General features: G+C 43.7%; 1 protein-coding gene across 11 annotated transcripts in view; it reads left to right on the forward strand.

The window, feature by feature from the left end:
- Positions 1 to 23,418, forward strand: part of dctn1a (dynactin 1a) — a 28,266-nt gene extending 4,848 nt beyond the window's left edge. For 2 of the 11 annotated variants that reach the window (XM_031832125.1, XM_031832120.1), the window contains exons 3-32: positions 843 to 927; positions 1,254 to 1,285; positions 1,465 to 1,482; positions 2,159 to 2,182; positions 2,611 to 2,664; positions 3,366 to 3,536; positions 3,853 to 3,876; positions 4,277 to 4,474; positions 4,691 to 4,895; positions 7,065 to 7,143; positions 7,284 to 7,443; positions 10,469 to 10,573; positions 10,892 to 11,083; positions 11,314 to 11,430; positions 11,630 to 11,782; positions 11,915 to 12,081; positions 14,336 to 14,504; positions 14,803 to 14,871; positions 15,060 to 15,181; positions 15,262 to 15,352; positions 15,518 to 15,679; positions 16,346 to 16,477; positions 16,644 to 16,769; positions 16,948 to 17,090; positions 17,427 to 17,593; positions 21,197 to 21,327; positions 21,618 to 21,816; positions 21,939 to 22,012; positions 22,127 to 22,216; positions 22,314 to 23,418. In XM_031832125.1, coding sequence (XP_031687985.1) covers positions 843 to 927; positions 1,254 to 1,285; positions 1,465 to 1,482; positions 2,159 to 2,182; positions 2,611 to 2,664; positions 3,366 to 3,536; positions 3,853 to 3,876; positions 4,277 to 4,474; positions 4,691 to 4,895; positions 7,065 to 7,143; positions 7,284 to 7,443; positions 10,469 to 10,573; positions 10,892 to 11,083; positions 11,314 to 11,430; positions 11,630 to 11,782; positions 11,915 to 12,081; positions 14,336 to 14,504; positions 14,803 to 14,871; positions 15,060 to 15,181; positions 15,262 to 15,352; positions 15,518 to 15,679; positions 16,346 to 16,477; positions 16,644 to 16,769; positions 16,948 to 17,090; positions 17,427 to 17,593; positions 21,197 to 21,327; positions 21,618 to 21,816; positions 21,939 to 22,012; positions 22,127 to 22,216; positions 22,314 to 22,451 — 3,597 coding nt within the window. In that variant the 3' untranslated portion in view covers positions 22,452 to 23,418. Of the gene's footprint in view, positions 1 to 842; positions 928 to 1,253; positions 3,537 to 3,852; positions 3,877 to 4,276; positions 4,475 to 4,690; positions 4,896 to 7,064; positions 7,144 to 7,283; positions 7,444 to 10,468; positions 10,574 to 10,891; positions 11,084 to 11,313; positions 11,431 to 11,629; positions 11,783 to 11,914; positions 12,082 to 14,335; positions 14,505 to 14,802; positions 14,872 to 15,059; positions 15,182 to 15,261; positions 15,353 to 15,517; positions 15,680 to 16,345; positions 16,478 to 16,643; positions 16,770 to 16,947; positions 17,091 to 17,426; positions 17,594 to 21,196; positions 21,328 to 21,617; positions 21,817 to 21,938; positions 22,013 to 22,126; positions 22,217 to 22,313 lie in introns of those variants that run through there. The other 9 variants (XM_031832121.1, XM_031832122.1, XM_031832130.1 and 6 more) reach the window with 9 other exon arrangements.
- The last annotated feature ends 46 nt before the right edge of the window (positions 23,419 to 23,464 follow it).

A 23,464-nucleotide genomic window follows, 5' to 3' on the forward strand; every position in this document is an offset into this window, starting at 1 on the left:
GGCAGAGACTAGTCAGAGATCCAGTACAGATGAAAACCTTCTCCAGAGCGATCAGGACCTCAGACTGGGGCAAAGGTTCACAGCCAAGACAATGTAGGAGTTGCATCGGGACAAGTCTCTAAATGTCCTTGAGTGGCCCAGCCAGAGCCTGGACTTGAACCCGATCAAACATCTCTGGAGAGACCTGAAAATAGCTGTGCTGCGACGCTCTCCATCCAACCTGACAGAGCTTCTGCAGAGAATACTGGGAGAAACTGCCCAAATATAGGTATGCCAAGCTTGTAGTGTCATACCCAAGAAGACATGTGGCTGTAATTGCTGCCATAGGTGTTTCATCAAAGTACTGAGTAAAGTCTGAATACTTATGTAAATGTGATATATATATATTTTTTTGCTTGGTCATTATGGGGTATTGTTTGTAGATAGAGAGGGGGGGATTATTTGATCCATTTTAGAATAAGGTTGTAAAGTAACAAAATGTGGAAAAAAAATCCAATTTTATTTGTCATTTGTCACAGGTGTAGACCTTACAGTGAAATGCTTACGTACAAACCCTTAACCAACGATGCTTTAAGAAGTTAAGAAGAAAAATGTGCTAAGTAAAAAAATAGAAAAAGTAACAAATAATTAAACAGCAGGGTTCTGAATACTTTCCGAATGCACTGTATGCACTCCAATGCAGATGCACGCACTCACGCATAAGGGGAAGAGAAGATATTTGATGATGAGACATTCATTTTAGTGGGCATAAACTACTTGCATTGGAACAATAGTATTCACAAACACACACTCTGTGGTGGACTGACGTATTGAGCATCTCTCTCCCTCTTTATCTTTGTCAGATCCAGCTAGTGGAAGATGGATCCAGTGCCACCTCTCCAGACACCCCAGAGGCGGCCACTGCCAAGTTCCTGCCCAAGCAGAAAGGTGAGCTGGATAACAACGCTTTTATACTGTCATTTAGGCCTCCTACAGGGTCTGGACCCATGATCATACAGCGTCTCAGAGCAGGAGTGTGATCTAGGATCAGTTTTGCCTTTTCAAATGATTATTAGTAAGATTACATGGACAGAGGGGACCTGATCCTAGATCAGCACTCGTACATAGACTGTGAATACTGACCCTGGTGCTCCTCGTATGCTCCACTCATAAGACTACACTGTAAAACTTTACATTGATGATACCAAAAAAGTATTTATAAGTACTTTATAAACTACAATGAGTTTGAGATAAATCTTTTTTCCCCCCCCCAGACATTCCTGAGACTCCGAAATCAGTCAAACAGGTGCAGTAACAAGACAGACAATATATGGGTTGTTTTAGAATGATTTGTGCCCTTGTGCTGATTTATACCCCGTCCCTCTCTTCTTCCCCTCCCTCCCATTTCTCCTTTTTCAAGTGATTGTCCTCCCTTTCCCCTACTTCTCTCTCTCCCTCTCCTTTCCCCCCCGAATACCGTTACAGATGCCCATTCCCAAGAAGGTATAGATATTTAAACTGTGCTCATCTGCCTTGCCATGGTGCTTGCTTGTCACGTTTTCTTTTCCAACACTTTTTTTAAATTTAGAATTAGTCTATTCTGGGTTATATTTGTGCTCAACAGTAATATATTTTCTGTAGTTTGTCTTTCGCAGTTTATACCTCAACTGTTTTACATGGACATTTTGTGTGCTCATTTTTCCCCCTTTGATTTCTTGAGACATTTGGGAGCATGATTTCACATTTTTGGGCTGTTAAGCACATTTTTTTAGATAGTATTTTTTGGTCAACCTTTCTGAGACAAGTGTATGCTTGCTTGCATTGTGATGCGCCGTGTTTGTGCCTGCACATCACTTGGGTTTTGAATTTGAACTAATTTGATATACTTTTAAAAATCAACTTCACCCACTAATCTATTACAGTATGTCTTCAGATTTTGAACACAGTAGTTATGGTCAGTACATACTTGCATAAAGACTTAAGTGGTTAATCCAGTAACACACAGTAGTAATCCTGCCTGTAGAGTGATATCTGTGTGTGTAGACTAATCTTAACCCTGTGTATTTCTGCTCCTCTCGTACTGCTAATTGCTGCCCTCGCGTCCTCTGCTGGGCCTATGTATGTCTATCTGTGTATGTGTCCTCTATCCTCTCCTCCGCCTCTACCCACCCTCCTCCAGTTCGTAACCCGCCGTAGTACCAAGGTGAGCCTTTGAACATCAGGCAGAGGCATTCAGTGAGGTAACAGGGGTACTAAGAGGGAAGAGTTCACCTGTCTGTCATTTTGTGTATCACATGAAATGAAACATGGGTTATAGCTCTTAGGTATGGATGTTGTAGGAATGTAACAGATTAGGTCATCTACAGTCTATAAATTATGTTCAGATTGCGATATTCCTGCTACAGTGTACATCATATAGGTCTAATCTGATAGTAGCCAATAATTAACATGCAGTATTTCACACACACTACATGGAGTGTGTGTATGTGTATCTGCATCAGCCTAACTATAGAATGTGGGTGTAGTAGTGTGTAAGGTTGATATGTAGAGAATGCCCACAGGAAGAGAGATCACAGCAGCAGACAGTTCTTCGAGCCCTAACAGAGTCTACTTTATCACACACAACAACAGTTGAACACTCCTGATCGCCTCTCCTCCTCCAGCTCCCTCCCCTCCCTCCTCATGGTATGTTCCAGGCCTCAAACCACCCCCTCCCCCAGGGAGAGACCAACTCACATCCTGGAGGGGTGAACTCTGGTCCTTCTGGTCATTGGTCAAAGGTCAAAATCCCTACAATAACTGGAATGACTACAGTGTGTATATAGTTTGTTTTTCAACCAAGTCCCCACAAAAGGGAAACAGTAACTTGCTGCTGTAGTTTAGCAACCATCTACGACCAGAGTTCACCTTTTTCCATATAGTTCAGTTAACCTGTGCCAGTTCCTTCAAGGACAGTTGATACTTTTTTAGTGTAGGCCAGATCAGTACTGTAAGGGGAGACTTATATGACACTGGGTGTGGCGTTCTATCACCTGTGTGCCAGGTGTGTTGACTCACTATGACCGGTTCACTTTACCATGGGTTGACCTTAGTTCACCTGGGTTTGTTTGTCTGTTGTTAGCCTGCGTGCCAGTCTGTTTCTGCTCTCTTGCCAACTCCTTATGGGCAAATAACAGCAAATGGATCTAGGACCAGGCTATGTACCTGTGTTCTGGGTGGCAGTCTGTTTCCTCTATGATCACTGGGATTAACTGGTAATGGTACTGTCTCACGGATGTTGTTTTCTCTTACATGCGTTTTACTTTTATTTCTCGATTCCTTCCTGTTCTCTTCTCTTTCTATCTTTTCTCCATCTCTCCCTGCCCCCCTACTCTTTCCCTCCCCAGACCCCCCGAGTCTTAGCCACCCCGGCCTCTGGTCTGTCCAGCTCTCTTTCCAGGGAGGATGTCAGTGAGGGCAGCCTGTCTTCCAAGGGTGCACTGGGGGCTCCCGTTGTCCCCCTGCCCAGCGGCACCCCCACCACGCCCAGTGCTCCTCCCCCTGCCACCCCTAGCAAGGTCAGTCCACAACCCACCCTAGCCAATCAGATCATTAGCTAAGGTAGTGTACACCAATTCTGGTTCTGTGTGTGTACTGTGTATAGGCTTTTGTTCTAGCACAGCAAGAAAACACCATAGTCAAATAGTCATTATGACTTTGATAAGTTGATGGATGTTTTTAGTGCTGGGCTGGAACAAAAGCCTGCCTTAACTGAAGCTCTCCAGAACCAGAGTTGGGGAACACTAATCTAAGGCCAAGGTATCACCTCAATCCATTGTTTCCTCATTTGTCATATCATCTGTTGACTTCTATTCATGTTGCCATTGTAAACAGGCTGAGCCTTCCGTAGCGAAGCAGGTAGGGTAACATTACCTGGACGCATGCGTAGATCTGGCCTGGGCATGTTGTTTGACTGAGTTCACAGGGTGTTTCAGAAGAGTGCTTCTCCTCAACCTCACTACTACTGCACTTCCCCAATGTGCCCACAGAGGGCAGAGTTTCCATCTTTAGTTTCATGTCAGTGGAACTGTGTCACTGTAACGATGGTCCTTGGTGGTGGGAGCATGTATTTGAGCTATGTGGGGGTTTTATATGCGGGTGCTTTAGACTCCAGTCACTCTCTGAGATGTCAACTATCCCCTCTCTCGTTGTTAAAAATGCCTTTCCCAATTGACCACACATCAACATGAAGTGATTCTCTGTGTGCACTTCCCTCTTGCCTCTCTCTTTCCACTTCTTTATTCTGTTCTTCCCCCAGGAGGAGGAGTCTCTGCGAGGTCAGGTGAAGGATCTAGAGGAGAAGCTGGAGACCCTGAAGATGAAGCGGGCAGAGGACAAGGTCAAGCTGAAGGAGCTGGAGAAGTACAAGATCCAGCTGGAGCAGCTGCAGGAATGGAAGACCAAGATGCAGGAGCAGCAGGCCGACCTGCAGAAACAACTCAAGGAGGCCAAGAAGGTAACAAGTAATAGTACCCACCATAGAAATGAATAAATCACGTTGATGTCTCTTTATGGGTACCTGTCCACTTTCCCTATTAGATAAGAAACATTTTCAATGAACAGTAAAACATGATATTCTATTTGGCAGAAATGTTTATTTTTCTTATAGGGTAACTGATGTAATTGTCTTGTATGTGAAGTGAGATTACTGATGTCAACTCTCGTCATTCAGGATGCTCGGGAGGCCCTGGAGTCTAAGGACCGCTACATGGAGGAGATGTCAGACACGGCGGACGCCATCGAGATGGCCACACTGGACAAGGAGATGGCCGAGGAGCGGTCGGAGAGCTTGCAGGTGGAGGTGGAGTCACTGAAGGAGAAGGTGGAGGAGCTCACCATGGACCTGGAGATCATCAAACACGAGGTCGAGGAGAAAGGTCAGAGTTCACTCTACAGGGTGGTAATGTTAATTGATTGGTAGCATATTGACCTACTCTTAAGGGGGAAAATAAAGTTGTTTGGATTGAATGGACCTTATGGCTAATGTTACCAAATTTGGAAGTAATACAATTCTGATTTTGAGGTTGAGGAGAAAGGTCAGAGGTCACTAGTAGTGTGTTGGTGTGAACAATTGCTAAATTTATGGTGTTTCGTTCTTCCTGGAGCTTAATGTCAATCCCTTTTTACTACAGGGATTATTGAGTAGCTACTCAAATGTATTTTTATTTTTTTCCTAAGAAATAAATTATTTTAGTCATTTTTAAATCATTTGTCACATGCACTGAATACAACACAGTGAAATGCTTACTTACAAGCCCTTAACCAAGTTAAGAAAATACCCTCCAAAAAGTAAGAGATAAGAATAACAAATAATTAAAGAGCAGCGGTAAATAACAATGGCGGGGAAATATACAGGAGGTACCGGTACAGAGTCAATGTGCTGGGGCACTGGTGTCAAGGTAATTGAGGTAATATGTACAGTAGGTAGAGTTATTAAAGTGACTTTGCATAGATAATAACAGAGAGTAGCAGCAGTGTGGGGGGAGGCAATGCAAATAGTCTAGGTACCCATTCGATTTAGCTGTTCAGGAGTCTTATGGCTTGGGAGTAGAAGCTGTTTAGAAGCTTCTTGGACCTAGACTTGGTACTCCGGTACCGCTTGCCATGCGGTAGCAGAGAGAACAGTCTATAACTAGGGTGGCTGGAGTCTTTTTGACAATTTTTAGGGCCTTCCTCTGACACCGCCTGGTATAGAGGTCCTGGATGGCAGGAAGCTTGGTCCAGTTATGTACTGGGCCGTTCGCACTACCCTCTGTAGTGCCTTGCAGTTGGAGACCGAGCAGTTGCCATACCAGGGAGTGATGCAACCCGTCTGGATGCCCTCGATGGTGCAGCTGTAGAACCTTTTGAGGACCCATGCCAAATCTTTTCAGTCTCCTGAGGGGGAATAGGTTTTTTTGTGCCCTCTTCACAACTGTCTTGGTGTGCTTGGACCATGTTATTTTGTTGGTGATGTGGATGGCAAGGAACTTGAAGCTCTCAACCTGCTCCACTACAGCCTCGTCGTTGAGAATGGGGGAGTGCTCGGTCCTCCTTTTCCTGTAGTCCACAATCATCTCCTTTGTCTTGGTCACGTTGAGGGAGAGGTTGTTGTCCTTGCATCACACAGTCAGGTCTCTGATTTCCTCCCTATAGGCTGTCTCATCGTTGTCGGTGATCAGGCCTACCACTGTTATAATCAGCAAACTTAATGATGGTGTTGGATTCGTGCCTAGCCGTGCAATCATGAGTGAACAGGGAGTATAGGAGGGGACTTTGCACGCACCCCTGAGGGGCCCCCGTGTTGAGGATCAGCGTGGCGGATGCGTTGTTACCTACCCTTACCACCTGAGGGTGGCCCGCTCTACCCTTTAGCTCAGTTTGAATGTTGCCTGTAATCCATGGCTTCTGGTTGGGGCATGTACGTACAACCACTGTGGGGATTACGTCCTCGATGCACTTATTGATAAAGCCAGTGACTGATGTGGTGTACTCCTCAATGCTATCGGAAGAATCCCGGAACAGTCCAGTAGTTTAGTATCTGCTTCATCTGACCACATTTTTATTGACCAAGTCACTGGTGCTTCCTGTTTTTAATTTTTGCTTGTAAGCAGGAATCAGGAAGATAGAATTATGGTTAGATTTGCCAAATGGAGGGCAGGGAGAGCTTTGTCTGTGTGTGGAGAAAAGGTAGTCTTGAATTTTTTCCCCCTCTGGTTGCACATTTAACATGCTGATAGAAATTAGGTAAAATGTATTTAAGTTTCCCTGCATCAAAATCCCCAGCCACTAGGACCGCCGCCTCTGGATGAGCGTTTCCCTCTTTGCTTATGGTGGTATACAGTTCATTGAGTGCGGTTTTAGTGCCAGCATTGGTCTGTGGTGGTATGTAGACAGCTACGAACAATACATAGTGTGGTCTACAGCTTATCATGAGATACTTTACCTCAGGTGAGCAAAACCTTGAGACTTCCTTAGACAAACAAACAAAGTAGCTATTCTTTAAGAGGATTTATCCAGTATTGCTTGGCAAGTTGAGACATAACCTATCTGCATTTCTTCACCAGGTTCTGATGGAGCTGCCTCCAGTTACCATGTCAAGCAACTGGAGGAGCAGAACAGCAGACTGAAAGAGGCTCTGGTCAGGTGAGTGTGTTTAAAAAACAAACACCCATCTCCCTTGAACATGCGTTTTACTCCAGGATTCAATTTAATGTGTGTCCAGAAAACCAACCCATAATTTTTTCCTTTGGTTTGAGCTTTAACATAACTATCTCTCCTCCCAGGATGCGTGACCTGTCTTCCTCTGAGAAGCAGGAGCATGTGAAGCTCCAGAAGCAGATGGAGAAGAAGAATGGAGAGCTGGAGACTCTGAGGACCCAGAAGGAGAAGCTACAGGAGGAGATGAAGCAGGCTGAGGCCACCATTGATGAACTGAAGGAGCAGGTTAGTCAGCCAGTTTATTTATATTTTAGTACCAGTCAAACATTTGGACACCTTCTCAGTCCAGGGTTTTTCTTTTCTTTTTACCATTGTCTACATTGTAGAATAATAGTCAAGGCATCAAAACTACGAAATAACACATGGAATCATGTCTTAACCAAAAAAGGAATAAACAAATCAAAATGTATTTTATATTTGAGATTCTTCAAAGTAGCCACCGTTTGCCTTGATGACGGCTTTGCACACTCTTGGCATTCTCTCAACCAGCTTCATGAGGTAGTCTCCTGGAATACATTTCAATTAACAGGTGTGCCTTGTAAGCGGTTAATTTGTGGAATTTCTTTCCTTAATGCTAATGAGCCAATCAGTTGTGTTGTGACAAGGTAGAGGTGGTATACAAAAGAGAACCCCATTTGGTAAAAGACCAAGTCCATATTATGGCAGGAACAGCTGAAGTAAGCAACGAGAAAGGACAGTTTATCATTACTTTAAGACAGGAAGATCAGTCGATCCGGAAAATGTCAAGAACTTTGAAAGATTCTTCAAGTGCAGTGCAAAAACCATCAAGCACTATGATGAAACTGGCTTTCATGAGGACCGCCACAGGAATGGAAGATCCAGAGCTGTTTTTTGGGGTTCTATTTAATGAAGCTGCCAGTTGAGGACTTGTGAGGTGTCTGTTTCTCAAACTAGACACTAATGCACTTGTTCTCTTGCTCAGTTGTGCACCGGGGCCTCCCACTCTATTCTGGTTAGAGACCGTTTGCGCTGTTCTGTGAAGGGAGTAGTACACAGCGTTGTACGAGATCTTCAGTTTCTTTGCCATTTCTCGCATGGAATAGCCTTCATTTCTCAGAACAAGAATATACTGACGAGTTTCATAAGAAAGGTCTTTGTTTCTGGCCATTTTGAGCCTGTAATCGAGCCCACAAATGCTGATGCTCCAGATACTTAACTAGTCTAAAGAAGGCCAGTTTTATTGCTTCTTTAATCAGAACAGTTTTCAGCTGTGCTAACATAATTGCAAAAGGGTTTTCTAATGATCAATTAGCCTTTTAAAATTATAAACTTTGATTAGCTAACACAACGTGCCATTCGAACACAGGAGTGATGGTTGCCGGTAATGGGCCTCTTTACGATATTCCATAAAAAATCTGCCGTTTCCAGCTACAATAGTCATTTACAACATTAACAATGTCCACACTATATTTCTGATCAATTATATGTTATTTTAATGGACAACAAATGTGCTATTCTTTCAAAAACAAGGGAATTTCTAAGTGACCCAAACTTTTGAGTGTGTGTGTGTGTGTGCATTCGGAAAGTATTCAGACCCCTATACCTTCTCCCCATTTTGTTATGCTACAGCCTTAAAATTTATTAAATCGTTTTTTCCCTCAATCTACACACAGTACCCCATAATGACAAAGCAAAAACAGGTTTTTAGATATTTTAGAAAATGTATAAAAAATGTACTGATATCACATTTAAATAAGTGTCCTTTACTCAGTACTCAGTCTTAAGTCTTCTCGGGTATGACACTACAAGTTTCTCCCATTCTTCTCTGCAGGTCCTCTCAAGTGTCAGGGTAGCCTAGTGGTTAGAGCGTTGGACTAGTAACCGGAAGGTTGCAAGTTCAAATCCCTGAGCTGACAAGGTACGAATCTGTCGTTCTGCCCCTGAACAGGCAGTTAACCCACTGTTCCTAGGCTGTCATTGAAAATAAGAATTTGTTCTTAACTGACTTGCCTAGTTAAATAAAGATAAATAAAAAGAAGCTCTGTCAGGTTGGATGGGGAGTGTCGCTGCACAGCTATTTTCAGGTCTCTCCAGTGATGTTTTGATAGGGTTCAAGTCCGGGCTCTGGCTGGGCCACTCAAGGACATTCAGAGAATTGGCCCGAAGACACTCCTGCGTTGTCTTGGCTGTGTGCTTAGGGTTGTTGTCCTGTTGGAAGGTGAACCTTTGCCCCAGTCTGAGAACCTGCTCCAGAGCGTTCAGGATTTCATCTGTCCCTCGATCCTGACTAGTCTCCCAGTCCTTGCCGCAACATGATGCTGCTTCACCGTACAGATGGTCCAGGTTTCCTCCAGACATGAAGCTTGGTAATTCAGGCCAAATAGTTCAATCTTGTTTGGCAAACTCCAACCGGGCTGTCATGTACTGAGCAGTGGATTCTGTCTGGCCACTCTACCATAAAGGCCTGATTTGCGAAGTGCTGCAGAGATGGTTGTCCTTCTCCACTGAGGAATTCTAGAACTCTGTCTCAGAGTGACCATCGGGTTCTTGGTCACCTCCCTGACAAAGGCCCTTCTCCCCCTGATTGCTCAGCTCTATGAAGAGTTTGGTGTTTTCAAACATCTTCCATTTAAGAATGTTGGCGGCCACTGTGTTCTTGGACTTTCAATGCTGCAAAACAATTTTGGTACCCTTCCACAGATCTGTGCCTCGAGATAATCCTGTCTCGGAGCTCTATGGACAATTCCTTTGACCTCATGGCTTGGTTTTGGTCTGACATGCACTGTCAACAGTGGGATCTTATATAGACAGGTGTGTGCCTTTCCAAATCATGTCCAATGAATCTACCCAATCAATTGAGTTGACCAATCAAGTTGTAGAAACATTTCAAGGATGATCATTGGAAACAGGATACACCTGAGCTACATTTCTAGTCTCATAGCAAAGGGTCTGAATACTTAAGGTTTTTAAATTTTTAATATATTTGCCAAAATTTCTAAACCTATTTTCACCTATTGTGTGTAGATTGAGTTTTTTTTTTTTTTTTAGGATAAAGCTGTAACATAAATATGGAAAAGGTCAACGGGGCTGAATACTTTCCCGAATGCACTGTATACTACTTGAGGTGATGAAGCAGGTTGAGGTTACCTAATGATCTCCATGAACAACATAGGAAGTTTTTCTATGCTAGTGTCACTTCGGATTGCTCTCATCTGTATGTGTATAATTTATTTTTGTATATGCCTAGGTTGCTTTTAAGAGCTTTGCATCATACGTATTTGTGTCCTAGGTTGATGCTGCTCTCGGGGCAGAGGAGATGGTGGAGACTCTGACTGAGAGGAATCTGGACCTGGAGGAGAAAGTCCGAGAGCTCAGAGAGACTGTCACAGACCTGGTGAGTTCAAATCAATACTCCTGTCAACCCTGTTACCTTAATATCAATGTCAACCCTGTTACCTTAATATCAATGTCAACCCTGTTACTTTGTATGGTTTGAGTAGTCAGTGATTTGAGTTCACACACCCATACCAACTCTGTTGGTATGTTTTGAATAACCAACTCTGTCAACGCTATGCCCCTGATGTGCACACACTATATTGGTAAGGACACTGTTTTAGAGACCGAGATACACCCCTTTGTGTTTGAACCCTGTCCACTCAATACTCTCCACACCACCACATAAGACACCTCTTCCACCTCTGACCCATTCCAGGAAGCGATCAACGAGATGAATGACGAGCTGCAGGAGAACAGCAGGGAGACGGAGATGGAGCTGAGGGAGCAGCTGGACCTGAACGGGGCCAGGGTGAGAGAGGCCCAGAAGAGGGTGGAGGCCGCTCAGGAGACGGTGGCTGACTATCAGCAGACCATCAACAAGTATCGCGAGCTCACCACCAGCCTACAGGTATAAAGTTTGAATTCATTGTTTCGGTGTAGTGTCATACAACATGCAATCGGGAGAAGGACACTTAACACTATTGTTGTTAATAGTTTAAAAAAACGATTCTGTGAACTTCTTTGCCTCAGTCAGGGTTTTACTGACATCCTGAATACATCAGCCTTTAGGCAAAATGGCAAAGGTCTTGTTAGCTGACTGGTTTATTTTGGTTATTTGTATATGAATTGTGTGTGTAGGATAGCAACAGGGAGCTGACCATTGCTCAGAATGCCAATGCAGAGCAGGTCCAACAGCCTCCTGCTGAGCTGTTTGACTTCAAGATCAAGTTTGCTGAGACCAAGGCCTACGCCAAGGTAAGAAAGTGTGCCACACACATACATTTTAGTGCAGTGGTTCCTTTACAGGGACCACCAGATCACTGTTTTTTTATTTTTACATCAAATATTTATCAGTGAATGTAGTAGTTTAAAGGCCTATTATCGCAGGATGTGTGCGATTCTACCATTACAACAACAAATAACATGTTTATCCTATTCACGTGTGTCTCCCCAGGCCATCGAGATGGAGCTGAGAAAGATGGAGGTGGGCCAGGCCAACCGACAAGTGTCTCTCCTCACCTCCTTCATGCCCGACTCCTTCCTGCGTCATGGAGGAGACCACGACTGTATTCTGGTGCTCTTGCTCATACCAAGACTCATTTGCAAGGTATTGTGTGTGTCTGTGTGTTCCAGTTGATTAGTATTACAAGCTCAGAATTTTACGAGGAATGTGTGTGAGTATTTAAGGTTCTTACTGTGTGTGAGTGTGCCTAATGTGTGTGTTCCTCCCTCTCTGTAGGCTGAGTTGATCAGCAAGCAGGCCCAAGAGAAGTTTGATCTGAATGGTAACCCAGTGGAGAGGACTGGGATGAAGATGAGAGGACCACCTGGAGAACAACTCAGCTTTGCCTCTGGACTGGTGTATTCTCTAACCCTGCTACAGGCCACGCTGCACAAATATGAACAGTAAGGAGGATAGAATTAAGCAATATGGTCAATATACCACGGCTAAGGGCAAAACGGAGTGCCTGGATACAGCCCTTAGCTGTGGTATATTGGTCATATACCACAAACCCCAGAGGTGCCTTATTGCTATTATCAACAGGTTACCAATGTAATTAGAGCAGTACAAATAATTGTTTTGTTATACCTATGGAATACTGTCTGATATACCACGGCTGTCAGCCAATCAGCATTCAGGGCTCGAACCACCCAGTTTATAATCTCACTTATACCTCTAAGATAGTAACAGCATATTGAAGTGGTTGCTTTGTCTCTCTCGCCTGCCTGATCACACTTGTTTTCCAATAGTGTAAATCTAATGATAATCGAGCAAGGGGAAATCAAGGAGTGCCATGTTCTTTAACCTGTAGTGACACCACATCCCGTGAACGGGACCGTTGCCATCATCTGACACTAATTAGCATAATGCAACGGACATAAATCTTCCTAGAAAATCTTCCTATTCATGAAAATCACAAGTGAAATATATTGGAACACAGCTTAGCCTTTTGTTAATCACCCTGTCATCTCAGATTTTCTAAATATGCTTTACAGCCAACGCTAGACAAGCATTTGTGTAAGTTTATCATAGCCTAGCATAGCATTATGCCTTGCTAGCAGCAGGCAACCTTGTCACGGAAATCAGAAAAAGCAATCAAATTAAATCGTTTTCCTTTTTTTGAACTTCGGATGTTTTCACTCACGAGACTCCCAGGTAGACAGCCAAAGTTAATCGCCCGGAAATTGCGGTCACCACAACGCCGAAAAATATTCCAAATTAGCTCCATAATATCTATCGACAGAAACATGGCAAATGTTGTTTAGAATCCATCTTCAATGTGTTTTTCGATAATATATCCGTCGGGACAATTCGTTTTTCACTAGGACCGATTGGAGTAATGGCTACCTCTGTATTTTACGCGAGAATCTCTCTCGGAGCCACCATGTGACCACTTACGCAATGTGGCCGCCTGCGGCTATTCTTCAACAGAAATGCGTAAAACTACATCACAATGCTGTAGACACCTTGGGGAATACGTAGAAAGCGTAAGCTCGTTGATGGTACAATCACAGCTGAATAGGGAGTCATTGGAACGCAGCGCTTTCAAAACCTGGGGCACTTCCAGATTGGATTTTTCTTTTGCCTGCAACATCAGTTTTGTTATAGTCACACACAATATCTTTACAGTTTTGGAAACGTTAGTGTTTTCTATCCAAAGCTGTCAATTATATGCATATTCTAGCATCTTTTCCTGACAAAATATCCCATTTAAAACGGGAAAATTTTTTCCCCAAAAATGAAAATACTGCCCCCTAACACCAAGAGGTTTTAAAGAGCGAATGCCCCTAAAAAAGCAACTTCTCGTTTTGAGAATGGCCTATGTAGTATCTATGAGTCAGAAACATTTATTCTAGTGTAAAAATGGACTACAACGTGTAAATAGGAACGTTTTGGTCATGAAGTCGGCCTCGTCCAAAACAGATGTGCAAGATGATAGGAAAAAATGGCATGTCACAGAATGAAGGGTAATGTAACAGTTTTTCTTGGGTTGGGTTTATTTCAATCCTGCACACAGCCGGCAGCACCCAAGTAAGTATCAATTTGGAGTGCAGCTGCACACGGCCCGATCTTAATGTCCATGGTCAATTTGGTTTGACATTCGATATCCCCATGGGGGTAGTTGGGGACCATCAGTAAATTACACAATATTGGACAATATATTAAAAAGTTGATAGCTCCAAATTTCAATGACTTATAAACCTCAAACCAACTATGCATTGTAGAAATGCATATATAAATATTAATAGCATTTAATGTGAACTAAAAGATGTGTAACATTTACATTGTGTTAATTTATTTAAGATCCATAACTAGCCACAGAGATAGGCTATCCAATGCCAAACCAACTTTACCACGGTTGCACACCAGCCAGCTGAAACTAATTGGTGAGAAAAGTTGACTAGCACTAGCTAGCCTAGGCGACTTCAAGACACAAGACCTGGTAAGTTATCTAAATGGGTGAATGACTAACTTTGTACTGTTTTGGCAGAGTGAATGGACAAACGCTTGCCACGTGCGAACACACACGAGAGACCCACATTAAACCCCCCTAAGACATCTCTTGTTTGGCTCCAGTCATGGCCACTTAATTTCTTACTGAAAACGAGGCCAAATCAGGTAGTTCATACATTTCCTTTTCTCTCCCCTCTCCCTCAGATCTCTGAACTGCTGCAGTGTGGAGGTGTATAAGCGGATGGGGACTCTCTACTCAGAGATGAGTGTCCATGAGCGTTCCCTAGACTTCTTTATAGACCTGCTGCACAAAGACCAGCTGGATGAGACTGTACATGTGGAGCCTCTCACCAAGGCCATCAAGTACTACCAGGTAGGCAATACACACTCCATACACACCCTGAACACTCGCAACAGAGAACACACACTTCACACACAAACTCTTGTTGACACTCAATATATAACACACAATTGACCGCACATGCTGTACACTCTTGAGAAAGCGCTAGGACCAAGACGTACTATTGCTTCACCATACCATTATTTGTCCACTCAATTGTGCTCATTCTCTCAACTCGCACACCCCAGCACTGACATACTATCAAGTTAATCAATGCTATGAGTAAAGGCCTTGTAAACCACTCATTGACTAATCTGTTTTTATTTTGCAGCAACTGTACAGCATCCACCTGGCTGATCAGACTGAAGATTGCACCGTGCAGCTGGCTGATCACATCAAGGTACAACCATCCTTCATCAACAAAAGCGCTATTACATTTTATTAAGAGAAACATTAATTTTCTTATACAATTGCGAGAAAGACTATATTTAAAAAAATAAAATACCCTTGTAGCCTATTACAAACATATCTTCCATAAAATCAGTTATAACACTGAACCGAATTTGACCTCTGAACTCTGACCTCCAGTTCATCCAGAGTGCATTGGACTGTATGGGTGCAGAGGTGGTGCGTCTCAGGGCCTTCCTGCAGCCGGGGCAAGAGGGGGCTGACCTGAACATCCTGCTGAAGGACCTAGACACATCCTGCAGGTCGAATACAATACTTAATATGTCATTTCTATGTAGATCAATTTATCTCAATTTATATTTTTGTTATTTACCCCCTGCAGCGACATCAAACAGTTCTGCAAGAAGATCAGACGCAGGATGCCAGGGACCGACGTGCCAGGGGTGCCTGCCGCTCTGGCCTTTGGCGCACCGGTATGTGCCGAGTGCTATGCTTAGGTCTTATGTTTAGGTTGGGGAGTTTTAGCCCTGGGCCAAGTGTTTACAGTAGCTCATAAAGTAATGCAACTCAACTTTGCATTTGTGGAACCGGGACTACTGCATGAGAATTTGACTGACAGTTCTGTGGACCAATGGCAGGTGTCAGAGACTCTAACGGACTGCAGGCGTCAGCTGACTCGGGTGGTTGCCGTGCTACAGGAGGTAGCTGCGGCGGGGGCGCAGATGGTCGCTCCTCTAGGAGAACAGGAGGGGCTCAACACCCTCAAACTGGAGGACGTGGCCTTCAAGGCTGTTGAACAGGTACTGTGACCATATACTGAATATAGATTGAGCATAGACTGATCATTGCATGTTTGCGATTGACTACATTGCAGTTGGATTGCACGGAATCATTGATCTAATATTAAAAATCCCCTTCTTAGTGGTGCAGCGGTCTAAGGCAATGCATTGCAGATCTGAGGTGCCACTACAGTCTGGGGTTTGATCCGTGACCTGGAGCCCCATAGGGCGGCGCACAGATTAGGCGCCGTCCAGATTAGGAGATAGTTTGGCCGGGGGACTTTCCTTGTCTCATTGCGCTCTAGCGACTCCTTGTGGCGGTCCGGGCTCCTGCAGACTGACTTCAGTCGAAAGGTGTTTCCTCTGGCACATTGGTGCGGCTGGCTTCCTGGTTAAGGGAGCAGTGTGTGAAGAAGCAGCGTGGCTCGGCGGGTCATGTTTTGGTGGACCTTTGCCTTTCCCGAGCTGGTTGGCGAGTTGCAGCGATGAGACAAGATCGTAGCTACCAATTGTGTATCACGAAATTGGAGAGAAAAATGGGGTGAAATTACAATAAAAAGAATAACAATAATAAACAGAAAATATCATTTTACATCCCGAAGAACTACTTTGTGATCAAGAGTAGTGATTCTGTCTTCCTCAAACTGACCCCTTCAAACACTCTGACTGTCTCTCCCTTCTCTCTAGGTGTATGGGTCCCATGGCCTGAATCCCCATGAGTGTCTGCGTCAGTCCTGCAGCTCTGTCATCTCCACCATGAACAAGATGGCTACCGCCATGCAGGAGGGAGAGTATGACGCCGAGCGACCACAGGGAAAGGTATGTACGGGACTATGACACTAGGCGGGAGGTATGGCTGGAGACAGAATTTCTTCAAATTTTCTAGCCTTTTCAAAACTAAGAACACTACGTCTGTAGCACGTTTTCCCCTCGTTTATTTGACATTCACAGTTCATCCCCTTCCTGTCTCCCCCTCCCTGCATAGACTCCCCCGGTAGAGGCTCGTGCAGTGGCCCTCAGGGCAGAGATCACTGACGCAGAGGGTCTGGGAGTCAAACTGGAGGACAGAGACACTGTCATCAAGGAGCTCAAGAAGTCCCTGAAGATCAAAGTACGGACATGTCTTTCCTTTCTCTCTCGCGCACACACAAATATACACACGGTTATTCTCATCCTTGCACTTTTTCTTATACACACATATTTTTCTATCACATGCACTCACCATCTCTCACATTAACACCCTCACACTCTCCATCTCTCTCTTCCACCTTCCTGTCTCTCTAACCCAGGGAGAGGAGTTGAGTGAGGCCCACGTCCGTCTCAGCCTGCTAGAGAAGAAGCTGGATACGTCCACTAAAGATGCAGACGAACGTGTGGAAAAGATCCAGACCAAACTGGATGAGACCCTCGCCCTGCTCAAGAAGAAAGAGAAGTAGGACTGGGGAACATGGTGGCTGTGGGACTATTAAGGAAGGAAGGAGGATGTTATAGAATCAGGATACTTCTGTCTGTGTATAGTTGTGTGCAAAGAATTTTGCTTTCTCCTATCCCAGTGCCTTTCAGATCAACATATGGGAGACGTAAGAGAGGAGTAGTGGTGAAGATGGTAGATGGCATATTTTCACTTAATATAAGTGTTTTTGCATCGTTGCCTGCTGTAGAGCCAGAAGAGGACATTATGTTAATTCACATAGTGAATGTATTACATTGATCAAGTATTTGTGTATAACCTATGTTTTTTTTTTCTCACTCTCCCTCCCCAACCCAGGGAGTTTGAGGAAACCATGGATGCCCTGCAGGCAGACATCGACCAGCTGGAGGCAGAGAAAGCAGAGCTGAAGCAGCGTCTCTCCAACCAGTCAAAGGTGACCATTGAGGGCCTCAGGGCCCCGCCTGCCTCTGGCATCGCATCCATCGTCTCAGGAACCGCCGGAGGTGAGTCTCATGAGTCTTTTGATACCTCACACGCCTTTATACCTATATAACACACCTTATACCTCACATTATACCATCACTCATATTCTGATGAAGCTGTTTCAGAAGATTGACATGTAAAAAGCCATGTGGGGTTTGGACGAAAACAACTTTAGTCGTGAGTTTGTACTTAGAAAATCGCCCGATAGACAATATTATCGCCTCCTAGCGGCCATCCCAAAAATGTCAGATACTAATGTTTTAAAACATTTTTTTTTAAAGACAGCGAGCTCGCATGCTACGGGAGGGACAGGGTTACCATGACATTGAGAAAGCAAATTATTGTAGCTAAATATTTTCCAGTAGCCTGCCCTGTTCCATTTGGGTGGAGCTGTGGCACGAAAGAGGTGTGTAGGCCTGTCTGGGGGGGATATGCATCTTTCCCTTTTCAAGACAATTCGGTACGTATCTCGATACATTGGCTCAGAAACGTTACATGAGCGATGTGATTGGTTTGATTAGAGGAAGAGATCTATGCGGTACAATCCGGTGCATTATAATTTATTGCATACACACAAGCTTTCCGTTCTAAATGAAAATCTTCTGCTGATGGAGATCATGAGCTGGATCTGTCTGAGGTGATATGTGTGTGTATGGTGTATGTAGGCACCTGAGCTAATCCATAAGGGAAACTTACCACCCCACTATCACACGGAACCCAAACCGGCTGCGCACGTGCGCCATCGTGCATACATTTATTTTGCCCCCCCACACCAAACGCTATCACAACACGCAGGTTAAAATATCAAAACAAACTCTGAACCAATTATATTAATTTGAGGACCGGTCGAAAAGCATTAAATATTTATGGCAATTTAGCTAGCTAGCTTGCAGTTGCTAAAATGCACAAGGTCCTCTACTCCGACAATTAATCCACACATAAAAGGGTCAACCGAATTGTTTCTAGTCATCTCTCCTCCTTCCAGGCTTTTTCTTCTCTTGACTTTATATTGCGATTGGCAACTTTCATAAATTAGGTGCATTACCGCCACCGACCTCATTCAGTCACCCACGTGGGTATAACCAATGAGGAGATGGCACGTGGGTACTTGCTTCTATAAACCAATGAGGAGATGGGAGAGGCAGGACTTGCACCGCGATCTGCGTCACAAACAGAACTGACTTTTATTTTAGCTCTTGGCAACGCAGATGAGTCAGCCTGTTAAATGTTAGCTATTGTCGTCCAACCACCCGCCCCCCACACTTTTGATCTGATATCAACATCACCCACTAATTAATTTGTCATTTTATAAAAAGTGTTAGAGCAAAATTGAATTAAAACATTTGGTATAACATAGCCAATGAATATAAACTTTGGATGTACTCCGTCTCATAATCTAATGATTTAGACAGCTTACGTTTGGACAAGACTTGGTGATTGCTGTCCTTGTTGTGAAATTATCAACTTTACCATGTATATCTAAAATATACAGATTTTTGTTTCAAGCAAAACTAATTGTTCAGGTTCACCCTCACCCTCAGCAATAAAATGAAATTGAATGTAAGTGCCCCCCCGATCAGCATGTGAGCCAGATGAGTTATCTCTGGCGGTAGCTTATGCTACTCTTATTCCGGTAAAACACAATTTTCAACAGCACATTTGATAAAAAATTACCTACGATATTACATTGGTTGTCGCTCAACTAATAAAGCGTAATTTTGCGCAAGCTATTTTACAAACATTTGAATGCTGAAGGTGATGTTAAATGTACCTAATAGAAGAACTATAAAAAGCATATGCATGACCATGGTAGCAATTGACAAGAACACTTTGGAGATGATGAGGAAAGGATCCGACCAAAGGTGAGGATGCAATAGTTGTTCGACCTGATACAAGACTGTTGATTTTATGTGCATTTTACATTTACTGTACTTTTCACAACATTTTGTAAATGTCGAAATCTGAAAATACCCGTGTTACATCCAGTAACAATACGAATATTCATTGACTTTTTTTGAAGTAGTGCAAGATAAGAAAAACACGATTGCAAGGTTTTGAGCGAGCTGTCTAATTGGTGTCTTCAAGTGGCCATACACCTCTCCCAGACTGTGCAGTTACTAAGTCATTTCCATGGACTTTTATGACTCCAGGAAATAGTCTTCAACTACCAGGTGCTTTTTTGTTGAGCTCGTAGCTTTGCCATTTAGGAATTGAAGCAAGCACGCTTGTTTGGAACACAGCCCTGCATCCCCATCATCACACACATTACTGTTGCTGTTTACGCTAGCCCAAAAAAAAGGGTCCATTTCTAAATTCCAATCTGGGTCAGGTAGGCATCATTTGATAGCTGGTTCTATTGCCAACATGGCTAGCTAAGTTCTAAAATATGATCTTAGTGTTAGGTTTTCAAAAGGCACTTAAGACAAAAAGATTGTAATTTTGGAGTGCATTCAAATGTTGATCGAACAGAGCGATCGTAATAGTTGAGTGTAAATGACATGAGTTTTCAAATATGGGAATGTAGAGTGCACATTTGGACTCATGGGCGTGTGTGGTTTGCTTGTATGACGTCAAAGCGGTATTTATTGTCGTAGTTAACGCCTTATCTTTCAGAACACATCAACTCTTCTCGATTTACAGCATTTCCCTCACTCAGACAGCAAATGTGCAAAAGTAGCCCAATTAGCGGGAGGGAGGGGGAGGTGTCTTATCACGTGCGGTGCTCTAGTTTATAACGGCGCTGTGAAGCAGAGAACCTGAGCTCTGACGTCATGTATAGCATGTTACTGTACAGTGAATGTCAATGACAATCTGCCATTTCAACCCGTATAAGGCATGACGGACTGTGAGTGGAAAGGGATACTGCTTTTATGATATTTCAGTTAGTAGGATAAGGGTCTCTCATGCATAATGTCTGTCTTATAATGCTTTGCTCAACTGTAGCCTAAGGTTTGTTCTCTCATACCTCAGGCCTACCATGTTTTAGGCAATTCAGGTTATTAAAATAAAACTTTCTGAGACAGATCATGAAATAGCGCGGTGGGAGAAATCCAGTATGCATTAAACTGAAAGAGTGCCTTAATAGACCAAGTCATATTCATATCAAATGGAGAGAAAATTAGGCTTTTAAATCAATAAGATACACCGGTGTGTCCACTATAAAAATGTACTTTGTTTATTGGCCCGGATCAGCTGACATTCGAGAAAGAAAAGAAAAAAAACCATTTTGCGCTGCTTTGGTGAAACTCTTAGCTCTGTCTACGTTGTTCTCTTGCATTCTGTAAATATAACATATTTTTTTAAATGGACTATAGGCAATAGAAATGTATAGGCCATTTGCTCAATGTCACCCATGAAACTCTCTGCTGGCATTGCCTGACTCTGCTTTTTACTGTGCGGCCACAGTCAAGCTGAAATAGGCTTGGTATAGTCTGTCACATCACCATCGATGGCTGTCAATCATCCTCGATAGATGATACTATCATAATGTCATCCAATCCTAAAGCCATGTGATTAGGGTTTATAATTAGGGTTTATAATCTGCTAAATATGTTCCGACTGTTTTAATTTACAAATGTCTTACCCCTCCCTATTCCTCCACCCCCTCCCTTCCTCCTCTCCAGCGGGTGTTGCCCCAGGAGCAGGGGGCCTGTCTGGGCCGATGCAGGTGGTGGACTCCCCTCTCCTCCGTCAGCAGGTGGAGACCCAGAGACTGGGCATCAAACACCTGAAGAACGAGAACAACAGACTGAAGGTCAGAACACTGCAGGGAACTGACTTGTGTGTGTCATCTCTATTGTCCTAATCAAAATATGGATTCATTCTTTCTCTTGTTACCAGTAACGAGAACTGTATTTCTGCAGATCATTGAAGTCTGTGTTGTATGCTTCTCTTGATGTAGTTCACTGAAGTCTATTTACCATGGAACATATATTCACTAGTTGTCCATTTTAATGTATGCATGTATGTTTGACTGTAGTTGGCTCTGTGTTGATGACTGTGTCTCTGTCTCTATTGATAACTCTGTATATCGCTCTCCTCCAGGCAGAGAAGATGAGAGCCCAGTTAGCCTCCCTCCCTCCCCTCCACGTCCCCAAGCTTCCTCTGAGAGAGGCCTCCACCTCTCCCCCTGCTGAGGGGCCTCTCCAGGGGGCTCTCTACAGGAAGACAGACCAGCTGCTGGGGACCCTGCTCAAGATGAGTGCCGCCGTTAAGGTGGTCGACATCACCGGGAAGACTCCAGGTGGGAGGGATGTGGGTGTCTGAAGGGTTTTGTGAGTGTGGAGCGTAGTTGTTTTTCAGTACGTGTGTGTATTTGAGTTAGATAATAAAATCTCATATGTACCGTCTCTTTCTCCCCTACAGTGAGTGCGAGTGCTCAGCTCCTGGACCAGACAGCTCGACTGCAGTCTCTGAGTGACGCTCTGGACAAGCTGAAGGTGACCTGAATTTATATGATCAACCCTAGTATTTCTCTACACCACAGACAGATTTTGTCCACCTATCTCTCTATCATGGAAATGGACACCTCTCTCTCTCTCTCTCTCTCTCAGGGTGAAGTGTCAGAGCATGTGGTTTCTCAGCAGCCTGGGGCGAAGGTCTCCTCTGACTTTGCCACCTTCCCCATTTCCTCCTTCGTCAAGGTAAAACAAACATTGTAGGCACTCAAATAAATACCTGGTTTAGGCAGAAGACTGTATTTGTTGTCCTTTGACCTGTTCTTCTTTCTTGTCCTCTCAGGCCAAGGAGGAGAAGCAGGGGGGTACGGTGTTCATAGGGCGCGTGGCCATCCCATGTGCCAAGGGCCAGGAGCAGGTGCACCGTCTTGTCCTATCACAGCAGCACCTGCAGCAGGTGCACCGCCTCCTCATGACCTAAGATGCCATCCCATTGGCCTGCGTCCACAAGTGATAGCAAGCTCATCAGATCACAGCAGATGCAAAAAATGTTTTCAGTTCCAGTCCATTTCCTATTCATCAGATTCTCTCAGGACACGGTTACACTACACCACCTGGTCAAAAGGTATTACCGATCTATGCCAAAGAGACACACAAGTGTTCTCGTCTAGTTATAATACAGAGTAATTGTTATTCTTTACCAACACGTTCTACATGATTGTCAGAAGTCTTCTTAAAGCGACTTGACTCGTAAATGTTGCATCTCTAGAATTGATTTAAGTATGGAGGAACAAATAACAAAATGTATGCACACCAAGCGAGATGGAGCAGAAATTGGTTAACGGCAGATGGCACAATTATTCATGCATTGCACTTTTTTTTGTACTGTGGTGATTATTTAAATCTACACCTGTGTAAAACCAGCAGTCGGGACCAAGCAAATTCACCACTGAAATAAATGCCATTTAGCCACGTTAATGTGTGATTCCCGTTTGAGATGGACTAATGTATTCTAAATCAGGGTGTCAAGGCACCCTATGACAATGAAGTTCCAATTCAGACACCTTTAACTTATGTTGCGATGGGACGCTAATTTGAGAAATGTAGGGTGTTTGACATGCCTACAGCAACCAGGTTTCACTGATTTATAAATAGACCATAGTTGAATGACTAACACCAACACTATCATATGTACCGGTGTCATTATGGTTGATGAATGCAAGTATGTCTGGGTGGAAAAGACAGCATTTACAATTCATGAATAGTCTTAACTTTCAGCACTAGCCACATCCTAATCTCAAAAGCCATTATACTGTATAACGTGTTCAGTGCAGAACATTTCAACCATATATACCTACTCTCCAACAGTGTTCATTGTGGACTGAGTGACTATCCATCTGTCCTGTATCCAAAAACGGACCAATAAAGTTCTTACCTAACAAAATTGATTACTTGGTAACATGAAATTCCTTCCATGCCTAGACCTGGACTAAA

This window comes from Oncorhynchus kisutch, linkage group LG9 (genome assembly GCF_002021735.2).
Source record: "Oncorhynchus kisutch isolate 150728-3 linkage group LG9, Okis_V2, whole genome shotgun sequence".
Lineage (NCBI taxonomy): Eukaryota > Metazoa > Chordata > Actinopteri > Salmoniformes > Salmonidae > Oncorhynchus > Oncorhynchus kisutch.